Source organism: Cyprinodon tularosa, unplaced genomic scaffold (genome assembly GCF_016077235.1).
Source record: "Cyprinodon tularosa strain WSP-4 unplaced genomic scaffold, ASM1607723v1 ctg73, whole genome shotgun sequence".
Taxonomy (NCBI): Eukaryota; Metazoa; Chordata; class Actinopteri; order Cyprinodontiformes; family Cyprinodontidae; genus Cyprinodon; species Cyprinodon tularosa.
Genome location: NW_024039485.1, coordinates 1,729,268 through 1,741,061, shown reverse-complemented (window position 1 = coordinate 1,741,061; position 11,794 = coordinate 1,729,268). Strand labels below are relative to the sequence as shown.

Here is an 11,794-nt window from a genome sequence, read left to right as displayed (position 1 = left end):
TGAGTAATAAATCCACAAATATGTATTCAGATCTACAAATGTAGCCGAGATCTACATATGTGTAGATAAGTCTTTAAACATACACTTAAAGGTATAGTGGAGGATTTTTCGCGAATGTTTTAAAAGACCCGCCCTTTCCGCTTTAAAAAAAAAAAATGCACATGCACAACCCAGTACCCACTCCTGACAGGGAACGCCTATTAAATGAGTGCGAGAGCGTGCACGAGCCCATTTCTCCTTGTGCACGCTCTTTTTAAAAGTTGCTGTTTGCATCGCTCATATAAGCTTAGTTTCCAAAAGAAGGTTTCCAATTTTTCCACTAAGTCAGACTCACCACCGCAAAGTGAAAATGGGCACGTAGGACGGCCTTACGTAAACGTATCACTGGAATGATTGACAATTAGGAGGACCACTTATTTTGATGATCCACCCAGCAAAAGAACATATGCCACTGTACCTTTAAATCTGAAGCAACAAAATACAACACACACAAATCGAGATACAGACACACAACTCTCCGCACACCTTTGAAAATAATATTGCAACGATAATGCCCCCATATGGTACTATCATTCAGAGGGAAATGACTGAGTACCAGCAGCCAGAGGTGGGTAGTAGCTAGTTACATTGATTAGAGTACGTTTTTAAACAAAATGAGGGTTAATTTAGGGTAGCATGTGATTAATTAATACCACTGTTCCTTTGTTAATAGATGGTCCTTGATTCAATTTCCAGTCTTGTTTATATGTACTCCCTATGCATGTCTTGATTCTCTCTGAGTACTCTGGCTTCGTCCTAAAATGAAAACCCGTCAGCTTGAGCCTAAATGGAACTTCCAAATTGTCATTAGTTGTGTGCATGGGTGTCTTTCTGTGACTGACATCACTGAATAAAAACAGGCTTGTTCCAACTAAATACATTCTAACTATATATATGTTTTATTCTATTATTTTCAAATATTAATCAGATGCTATGACCACTTCCTCACTAAGTAGCCGTTGTTTTTTGTTTTGTTTTTTTTAACCAAATTCTTGTTTACTGTGTAATTTATTGATTGGCTACTTTTTTATTTTTACTTAAGTTAAAAAAATTGTTGAAGTTGTAATACTAGCATTCTGAGAAAAAATATTTAGTCAAATGAAAAAAAAATGCATGTCCGTCTTACTGTTTGCCTTTGTTTCCATGTTCTCCCCAAGGGTTGAATTAGTATGTCTGAAATGAAGACACAGTGACTGATACTAAGAACAGATTTTGGCTGCTCTGTCTTCTTCTGCCTGCAGCAAAGTTAAAGACAAATGAAAGCAGGCGGATTCACACACGGGTAAAAATATATTGCAAGAAAGAGAAACTGTAGAGCACAGGGCAAATTTACTTTGTGTATTTAAATTGTTGGATAAATATTAAAAAAATGTATTGCCTTTTTATATTTGTACATGAAATAAACATAAAAATTAAAGAAATTAGACAACTGCGCAAACAATAGCAGGATCAACCTTTGTATCATTTTTTATAGCAATTATAATTTATAAGCCTAAGAGCTGCGGGGAAGAGGGATCAATGATAACGCCTTTTTTGTGCCCTCAGGATGCAGCAGTCTGATTCTGTTCAAACTTTGATTTCTTTACCTTTTGACGACTATAGCTTAGAGTTAATAATACAATATAATTCTGATGCACTTAATATCTTCAGCATTTCTCCAGGAATTACTACACTGGTCTTTGTGTGTGGGGGTCTTGAAGTCCTGACTCCAGCTAAAGGCCATGGCTTATGAAGAGCCTTTGCTTAAAAAAACGTGGTTGCAGTTATTTAATCTTGCATGTGTATCTTTTTGAAATAGCTGTTTCTGCCTGACCCCTAAAATACATAAAAGTGATATTTGATTAATTTTTAAATGAATTGACTTATGTAATTCTGATAATTTAATAGTGAACTTTATAATTGAATTCCAATATTTTATATTTAACTCATGTATCGGATATATAGTTGTTGTTACACCTAAATATTTCATTATACATTTATTTATTGCATGGTGTATTTTGGCCCTACATATACAAGAAGGATCACATCATGATTGTAAAAATCATCTCCTGATTTTCACTGTGTGAACCTCTAAGACCAACATGTCAGTAATTTCAAGCTAGAACTGTAACAGAAATGATTGAAACATGGCACACTGTGAAATTATTTCACAAAACTTTTAACTTCAAGTGAATCACTTAAATATATGAATAATTAAATTATAACTTACAGTGCTGAGGTTCAACAATGTTTGGAGGAAACTACTATGTTGATTAAAGTGGCATTTGTTTCATATAAATTAAAAATATTGAAAACAAAAATCTTAAAATTTCAAAAAAGTTTGCCTCCTCCTTTCAGCTAGAACGTTTACATAATTATATACAATCAAAGTCACATTTTGGCTTTAAAAAAAAAATCAATGTTTTAAATGAGCCCACAAAACATAGTTGTGCCAAAATGCACATCGATTTCTGGTTTATTGTCCCTCATTTAAATTTTGATTTTTAATCTGCATTTATAAAGGTGGTAGCATTTGAGATTCTGCTCCAACACCTCGAATTGTCCCCTGCTGATCTCAGATCAGGTCATGATGAAGGTAGAGCTCTAAGACGTGAACCCAGACATCCCTCTGGGTGATTCCAGTAAAATCCCAGGCCAGATGGGAACAATCTGCACAAGACAATCAAATACCCTTCAAATTGAGTAAAGCATGAAGATCATAAAAGTTATATATATGCTCTCCATCTCTTCAAGTTGAATTTACCTGTAGTCGACATATAACACTCCATGAGGGCAACTTACAACTAAATTTCTCAAAAATGTTAAATAGTTTATTTAAAAAAAAAAAAAAAAGCACACACACCCACACACATAAAATGCAAGTGAAAGAAAACGATACAATCATTCATACAAAATATCATTTTAGGGTAAGAAAAAAAAACACCCAAAAAACTTTTATCCATTTTGTTAAACAACATGTGAACAACATGTGAAATCAAAGTTAAAGGTCCAAAGCATCTAGGTGTGGAAAATGTTGTGTTCCAGTTTAATGAAACATATTTTCGAAAAACCCTGTGCTGGTTTGAATTATTGGCACCCTGAAAATGTAACCCTTCATGTTTGAAAACATTCAGTAAAACAACAATTCAACCCTTTTTGTGTAAAACAGGATAAACAAAACATTTCAAAATAGTAATTAAAAAAAGGAGCAAAAAAAACAAACAGAATTGTTAGTTTTCCTTCACTGATTAGGTTAATCAGAACTTAGCTGAAAGCAAACCTAAGAGATTAAAAAAGAGACACATGGATATTGATTTTATTGTATTATTACTACATAGTTTGGGATGTTGGGTTCAGTTCTGATAACAGATGAAAAAAATAACCTGTTGGAGAAATCTGGAACACTTGTTTGGGTCTGAAGCTAGTGCTGCAGAAAGAACCAAACAGGTTTGATTATACATCCAAAAAATATATAATAATAATACAATTATAATAATAACAATTAAGGACTGCTGCTTTAAAAACATTTTTAACCAATAAGCAGCTGTTCTTTGAAAGAAACAATTTGAAGGCTGAGGTAGATTTTCCTAAAATCAGGTGGTCTGGGCCTCTGCTAAAGAAGGGGGAATAGTTATCCTCTAGTGAACATGAAGTTTTAACTCACTCGACTTAATTCATAACAAAAAAAAAAGGGTCTTAAATACTACAAGACAAATTATTTCACACAAAAATACTAACAGAAACATTTTTCTTAGAGGTACTGTCTTAATGTAAAATACAAGCAGCAGTCGTACAAAAGGATCCAATTTCAAGCAGATGGGTATAAAATGTCTACAAGAAAACTTTTATATAAGAGGTTCTGTAATCAAATCATGCTGATATTTGAAATGCCTTAAAAAAATAAAGAGCATATCGCAGAGCCAATAATTCTAACCGGAGAAGAAACTTGTCCCAGAGCCCATCTGATCTTGGTTCATCTCTTTTCTGCCATCAGGAAGCGTTAAGCAGGATCCTGAGCCATAACTGAGCTGCCTAGAGGGTCCTGTGTTACAGGAATGGACTTCTCTCTATCTTCCTGAACGTCCTCTTCTTTTTCAAGCTTTAAACTTGTGATGACACTCATGGAGATCACCCCTAAAGACAATAAACAAAAAGAGGAAACAGTTTTTACATAATGTCTGTCTCCCGGCTAGGAATTTCCTTTTAAAATCTGTAGACAAATATATTAGAACTATATTAGAAGACAATAAGTACACTGTATATTCTTCAGTGCTGTTTGCTTCTCAGTGTCTGTGCACATTTTGAGCGGCAGGAAAGGTGCGTCTGAGCAGCTGAAGCAGCGCATTATGAGCTTCTGACGGACGCAGAAGCCAGGTACTTACTTGTTTCCTTTTGTATTGAATTTTCTGTCCCATAGTTGAAACTATTCTCTTTTTCTGCAGACTTTTTAAAGTTTTCCAGCTAAAATGAAGAAATAAAAAAAACATTTTTTTTTTCAACACACTTGAGCTCTATGTTTTGTTTTCTTTAAAACCTACTTTTACCTCTGTACATATAGAGTCTGACAGTGTGCTGGAGATTGGACTGCTGTTGGCATATCTGAAGAAGCTGAAAGAACATAAGTGAAGACATCAATGATCCTTGTAAAGTTTATGCACTGATTCTTCTATTACGATCCTTACCTTGGAGTCTTTGATAATGTTGGCTCACAATCATTTGTTCCTTCTTGGCTCTATTAAACAAGAGAAGATGTTTTCACATGATGATTGGAATACATTTGATCAGTGAAGATAAAGCTCCTACCTTTTGAGTGCTGCTGTGAGGTTTGGAGGAACAGGACTTTTTTGCTTCGGAATTTTGCTTTCCAGTTTCTTTACGCCGACTTTTCTTGACATAATCATATGTGCTCATGCCTTTATAAACTGTGAAACCACCGGAATAACAGAGGGATGGAGAAATGGTGAGGATTCCTGACAGGTGCAGGGAGGAAGACAGTATCCAAACAATCACTTACACAGGTAAAGGTGAAATCCCAGCAAATGAATGAGTAGGATCAGACAGGCAGTGCAGAGCATGATCGTTATGAAGGCTAATGTAAGGAGACCTGCTGAACTTGTCTTTATGGGAGCTACTGGTAAAAACAACAACCATGTTGTATTACCCAGGGATGCTATAGAAAGAAACAAGTACATGGTTAGAACACGTCAATGATCATGCCGCTAACATGCAAGAGATGTTAAACTAACCGTCAAACTGTGGCGCTGTCCGTAAAACATGTGGATCCAGGTAATGTTGAATAAATATGAACAAGATGATGACAGTGATCATAAATCCAGCTAGGATGGCAGAGATGAGTGCCGCAAAGAAGAACCTAAAACAAAATAGAAACATTTTTTTATAAAGCATGACCAGCTGTTGATCTAGAAAATAAAGCTCTAGAGATTAGCAATTTATCCAGCTTGTAGCCTCACCAGTAGTTCCTCTGACCAACGCAGGTGTTTAGCCATTTGCAATGATGATCAAAGCCTTCCACACATTTGTTGCAAACTCCACAGTGTTTGACTTTGGGGCCCCTACGAGAAAATGACTAACTTGTTAACATTCACTTAATACTCCCTGGAAATGAAAATGTTAGATTGAAAGTGATTTTTCTAATATGTCAGTATTATGTTTTGAATGTTTAGCTTCTGTATATTTGCTCCCACTGGGATTATTGTGGTTTTTAAAGCTGCTCAACTTTTCTTCAAAAATATCTCCAATCTCAACCGTCCTGGGCTGCAAAATGCAAAAAGAAGAATTTCCTATTATCTGCAGCCTAGAATGATCAGCAATCTGGGATCTGCATATTGGTGCACTGGTGCTAAATATTGTTGCTATAGCTACAGTCCAGGACAGCTAAGGTGGATCCATAATGGTTGAAAAATACTTAATTCAGTTTATTTATTAATAGCGCCAATTCACAATTCAATAGCGCCAATTCACAACACATGTCATCTCAAGGCACTTTACAGTTCACCATATCATACAGTCAAATTGATTCAAAGTTTTCTATCTAAGGAAAACCACCTGATTGCATTGACTCATTGACTCTGATGCAATCCCTCACAGTAAGCATGCTTGTAGCGACAGAGGAGAGGAAAAACTCCCTTTTAACAGAAAGAAACCTCCAGCAGAACCAGGCTCAGTGTGAGCGGCCATCTGCCGAGGCCAACTGGGGTTCAAAGAGACAGAAGCAGAGATGCAAAAAGCAGCTGTAAAAGGCGGCCCCGTCCAGGAAACACACAACCAGGCAGACAAGCCCTGAGCCAACTCTCATGTTAGAAAAGTAAGTAGATAAATGAGAATGACAATTTTATAGAGGTATTTCTAGAGAGCAAAATCAAACACCCAATGCTGCGCAAAAATACATATCAAGAGTATCAAGAGAAACTTAAACCAACCCAATAGGTAAAGGCTTCCCATTTAGTTTAGTTAAAAAGTTATGATTACAAAAAAATAAAAAATAAATAAAAAACTGAGCATACATAAACAGATTTTATTTAACCAAGAAAACAGAAACCAACAGAAAAGTCAAGCTATGGAGTAAAGTGTAAATGCATTAAATTAGAAAACTGCTGACTGGGATACTTACACGTTGACATCACACAGGTAACAGTGTAGGTCCTGGATGACATGAGCTCGTTTTGCCCGGTCAAACAAAGGCAAAGGTGTGGAATAATCATTTTTAGCCCGAACACTCGCATCTGCAGGATCTATAGTCACGGTAGCTATGTTAGTGAAAAAATGTATTAGAAATGATATTCCAGAAATCTGAGAATAATAGCAGTTAAGGAAGCTAGCAATATTGTCAGAGGATTACAGCAATATATCAAAAAACAAAATACACAGATTTTGACATGTATTTAACAAATTACTGAAGTTCATTCTGTGTTTCCAATGGGCAGGCAGAGGGGACACAAGAAATGATACAAGGAATGGCACAAGCTAGAAAAAAGGTATGAGAAAAAGATATGTCAAAGGGAAACCTGAAAAAAAGGGAAATAAAATAAAGAATAATAATAATAAAGTTATATGTAAGAAGGACAGATTGAAGAAACAATTAAGGGAAAAAAGATAGGGGGATCACAAGTATAGGGGCAGAAAAAAGAAAAGTGGAAAAATGAAAAGGAGAAAGAACACATTACTTTGTCATCTCCTTATTTTATTTGTCCATACATACAGAGATATGGAAGAAATATTTTCTATGTTTCTTTTTGTCCTCTTTTCTTTTTATAACAGTTCTCAAATCATCTTTATAATGTATAAACATGAGTGCGGGGGAAAGGAGTGTCTCGAGTTCTATGAGGAAGGTCAATAAAAGGTGTTGCAGTAAATAATAGATATATAAAAATATCTACTTATCAGTGATCACACACTATATTGGCTAAATTTACTTAAAATGCATGTCTCTAAATGCTTATCATAAACATATTCAGCATTATAACTGTTTTTGATGATTAAATAAATAGTAAACAAAAGTCTAAAACTAGCTAAAACAAGGAAACACCTTTGCAAGATTGGAAAATATAACATACATCCAGCTGGAGCTTTCTTGGACTCGCCTTTTTGTGTGTTATCAGTATTAATAATTCAGTCATCAATACCGCATAAAAAACAAAAAGTGAGATGTCTTTTGATAAAAGTATCCTTGTTTAGATAAACTGTATCCTTGTTTAGATAGTTTAGTTTGTATAAGATTACAGATTGTTGTGAATCAGGATAAACAGCATCTGTACTGGAATGGGGCTGGGGAGGAAGCCCAGATGTCGGTCACAGAGCCGTTACTCTTATAAATAAAAATGAGCGTGTCAGCCTTATTTTCAGCGTAATGGTGACGGTATGATGAAGTGTAACGGCCTCCTATGCTGAAATATGCTTATAACAGCCTTGGCGATGAACCTTTTGTTGAGCGTTGAGTGAGGGGCCTAGTGAGCAAACGTGACAAAGCTTGAGTACTGACAGAGCACCTATGCGTTCACAAGGGTGACATACAACACCTTTGCAAAAATGCCCAGTGGCAGGATTTTGCCACAACTGCAAAGCCTTTTCGGGTCTTGGTAAATTTCTTAACAGATAAACTCTTTTTATTCAAATATCTGGGGGAAAAAAATGTAAAGAGCATTAAAGAATAGCCAAAGGAAGTGATGACCTACTACATCATAAAGTAAGAATCTTCATTTCCAGTTCATCAGTACCATTGTCCTACACTTTTTAGATGTGTCTGGGCTTTAAAACAACCACTTCCAATAGTCAGGTCATTCAAAAATATAAAAAAACTATCTCTTTTAAGACTGATCCATGGAAAAAAATCTATCAAAATCATAATAGCTGTAGCCCTTAATGAGTAAGAAGGCACCACTACTGCAGAGTTAGCGAAACAGTCGGCGAACATCAGCACTTCCATGGCCTTACGGTGTTTGGGTAAAATGATCTAGTGTGTTGACATCATGCAGCGTTCAGCATCACCTAACAAAAAGACCACTGAACATGCCATTGCAGCATGACAGCGAGCACAGAAAAATAGACAGAGTCAAGTTTTGTATGACTTAAGGCTATACAAACAGGCTACACAACAAAATCCTTGTTTTGCTTTTCCCTAGCAGCCCAACCGAACTCTTAGCCGAGCCTAACATTTGTTGAATATTCAAATAACAGAGACCCACAGCTGCAGCGACAGCATTAAGGATACAGTGTAGCTCACAGCCTTCCACGGCCGAGGCAGGAGAGGGATATAAATCCCAAAGGTGACTACAGTGAGGTAGATGTACACCAGCCAACCAACCACCTGTAAGGGCTGAGGAGGCCACGACCAGCCATTGATCCTGGGGGTCTTGGAAGGGACCAGTTCACTTTTACTGCTGCCATGTGCAGGAACTGTGCGTCTCAACCTCCGACCAAAGCAGTTCATCTGGAGAGGAGAATAACAGCAGGCTTGTAGTATATATATACACACGCACACTATTCTACAGCAGAGTATAAGCCTATTTGCTGGGGAAATGAGTTAGGAAAATGAGCTGATGATAAGGACAGCGACAGTTCAACTAGTGACCAATGGAGCTGTGCCCAGTGCCTGCTACTTTGGCTATTAGAGGAATGGATGACACACTAGCCCATGTTCAGCTTATATGGGAATAAAAAGAACGGAAACCAACATAAATATGTAATGTACAATTAAAGACATATCAACGATGTGTATTCTTACACAGAAATAGAGAAAAATTTTTTATTTTTTTTTTTCCCCTTTTCAAGCGTTCATTGTCATTACACTGTCACAAGTATAGAGCAACAAAATGAACACTGTATTTAACCCATCCCCTTGGGGAGCAGTGGGTTTGCCATTGTGCAGCGACAGTGGAGCAGTGTGGGGTAAAGGGCCACTCTGCCACTCTGGTTCAGGGACCCAGAGTGGCTGTCTGTGGAAGTGGGGCTCAAACTCAGAACCTAAGGATTTCAAGCTCTATGCACTAACCACTAGGCCGTCACTCCCCCAATATCTGGAGGTCCGTGTTCAGATTCAGGACAGAAATATTAGAGAGGCACCAATCAGAAGCCCGGGATGGGAGCTGATTCTTGCTGCTAAGAAAAATCCACAAATATCTAAATGTTTTCCAACATTTCAGAAAAAAACAATCTGCCCAACTGAGGAAACGTCATGCAGGGCACACAGTTTAACAGATAGTTAAATAGCCTGGGATCACAGACCAGCTGTAGAAAAATAACTGTTCCTTAGAATATTCCTTTATTGTTCTTCTGAGCGAAATATCAGGTGCAGCGGGAAGTAAAAGAAAAATGATCCATGGATTCTTCTTACTCCATGTCTAAGAATGCTTTTGTCTGCAAAGTCTTGTATCACAAATGATGAGTATTAGAATTTCTGACTATCTAATATCTAAAGGCCTCTAAGATATGACGCTCTAAGGGGCCTTGATCAAATAGGAATTTTGCAAATTCTTTTAAACAGCAAATTCCTTGATGCACCATCAGCATGTACTGCAGGAGCATACATTTGGGGTTAATGAATACATAGGCTTGGGTTTAAAAGGTCTTTCAAGTAACAGACCATGCAACAGCGGTTTGAATTTCAACAATCACTGTGATGCTCATAATTATGGCTTTAAATCTTTGACAGTGGAATGCTGGTATCCCAGTCTGTGATAGTTATCTTTACAAACCACTGAAATGTTTTATATCCATCCATCTTCTGTCACGCTTCATTCCTGCTGGAGTCGGAAGGGGTTCCTTAACTGGTGCCTATCTGCAGCTGTCTACAGGCGAGAGGCAGGGTGCACCCTAGACAGGTCGCCAGTCTATCACAGGACAACACAGGACACAAAACCATTCTTGCACACACTCACACCTAAGGAGAATCTAGAGAAGCCAATTAACCTAAGTCTTTTGGACTGTGGGAGGAAGCCGGAGTACCCAGAGAGAACCCACGCATGCTCCGGGAGAAGATGCAAACTCCATGAAGGAAGACCCCAGGCTGGGAATTGTACTCGGAACCATGTTGCTGCAAGGCAGCAGTGCTACCCTCTATGCAAAAATAAAAAAATAGTTTGTTTTTTTTAGCTTGTAAACACATCTAAAATTTAATTTTAATTTAAAAATGGTGAAAAAAACAAATAAAATACAATAAAATACAAGCAGAAACTGCTTCATGCTTTTGGTGATGTCATCAGAGGCATATCTGTGTGAAAGCTTATTTTTGGTGTGTGTGTGTTTGTTGGGGGGGTTGCTTATCTTGATTAATTTACAACAAAATTGCAAAACAAGCAAACCAACAACAGACTATCCAACAGTTAACAAGTAACATCATCTTTTATGGTATCCTGTGCATTTACTTTGAGAACTAACTGGAGGTTAAGTTTTAAGATAAAAACTGTATTTAAGAGAAGCAACAGAATCTACAATAAGGGATAATTGAGGAAGGCGTTCAGGAAACAGCTGGCCTAAAGAGTTGCACAAAGTTAACGTCCCTCTTTCAGAAACCACGTGACCTTTCACCTCAAAGTCTTCAATAAAACTGCACAGATATATTTAGAAATGCACTTTAAACATATCCAGGTCAGACTATTTGTTAATCTTGTAAAAATTTCCCTATTCAAATATTCTGACCTTTTCCTTCACATATCCCCATCATCCAGGAACATTTGGGTTTTTTCCTCTGTTTGTCTGCAACTTTAATGTTTTTAACACAAACAACTTTGTTGAACCTCTCAAAAACATCCACCAACGCCAACAAAACACGCAATTATTCATTGAAATTTTAACTTACCGTTTTCCGGGGAAAACCACCATAAAAAGTCCAGTTACAAACGCAAAAGGAGATTTCCACCGCATATCCTTGAGGTGTTTTTTTTTTGTTTATTGGCTGAGCAGGTACGTCACGTCAGCAGTTTACGTTCACATTATGTGAAATCACACAGAATCGATTTTAAATATATTTATAAAAAAGAACATTCAGATTCAATTGAAAGGTTTTTAAGCCCTTGCCTTGTAGGAAGAGCAGTCAAAAGTTAAAAACGCCTCCCTCAGCAGGTCTCAGGAGCGCTATGGTAACGTGCGTGGTGCGCATGCACAGGGCGGCTCCTTTCATCAGCTCCATTTCTGTTCTCTAATCCAAAACAGCTATAGTGATCTTTTAACAGTATTTATTTTTTTGTTATACTTTATATCTTCGTTTCCCCTTAAAGGCACAAGGACATTTTCTGCTTTCAAAGTTTAAACTCGTTTATCA

At 37.0% G+C, this 11,794-nt stretch overlaps 1 protein-coding gene across 2 annotated transcripts; it reads right to left on the bottom strand.

Annotated features, from left to right (window-relative positions):
- Positions 1 to 3,306: 3,306 nt before the first annotated feature.
- Positions 3,307 to 11,615, bottom strand: zdhhc11 (zinc finger DHHC-type containing 11). 2 transcript variants are annotated; one of them, XM_038269430.1, is made up of 11 exons: positions 11,333 to 11,613; positions 8,747 to 8,965; positions 6,650 to 6,828; positions 5,490 to 5,591; positions 5,265 to 5,389; positions 5,033 to 5,188; positions 4,822 to 4,940; positions 4,701 to 4,750; positions 4,563 to 4,626; positions 4,401 to 4,479; positions 3,307 to 4,152 (listed from the first exon to the last, which is right to left on the bottom strand). In XM_038269430.1, the coding sequence occupies exons 2-11, from the start codon at positions 8,963 to 8,965 to the stop codon at positions 4,019 to 4,021; spliced, it is 1,227 nt and encodes a 408-aa protein (XP_038125358.1). In that variant the 5' UTR covers positions 11,333 to 11,613; the 3' UTR covers positions 3,307 to 4,018. The 2 variants fall into 2 exon arrangements, with proteins under 2 accessions (XP_038125358.1, XP_038125359.1); XM_038269431.1 differs by lacking the exons at positions 6,650 to 6,828; positions 8,747 to 8,965 and having other exon boundaries at positions 11,333 to 11,615.
- Between the last annotated feature and the right edge of the window lie 179 nt (positions 11,616 to 11,794).

Coding starts and splice junctions, on each gene's coding strand:
- zdhhc11 (XM_038269430.1), bottom strand. CDS start 8,965: ATGAACTGCTTTGGTCGGAGGTTGAGACGCACAGTTCCTGCACATGGC. Junction 5,592..6,649: donor TACCTGTGTGATGTCAACGT/GTAAGTATCCCA, acceptor ATTTTCTCGTAG/GGGCCCCAAAGTCAAACACT. Junction 5,189..5,264: donor GACAGCGCCACAGTTTGACG/GTTAGTTTAACA, acceptor TTCTTTCTATAG/CATCCCTGGGTAATACAACA.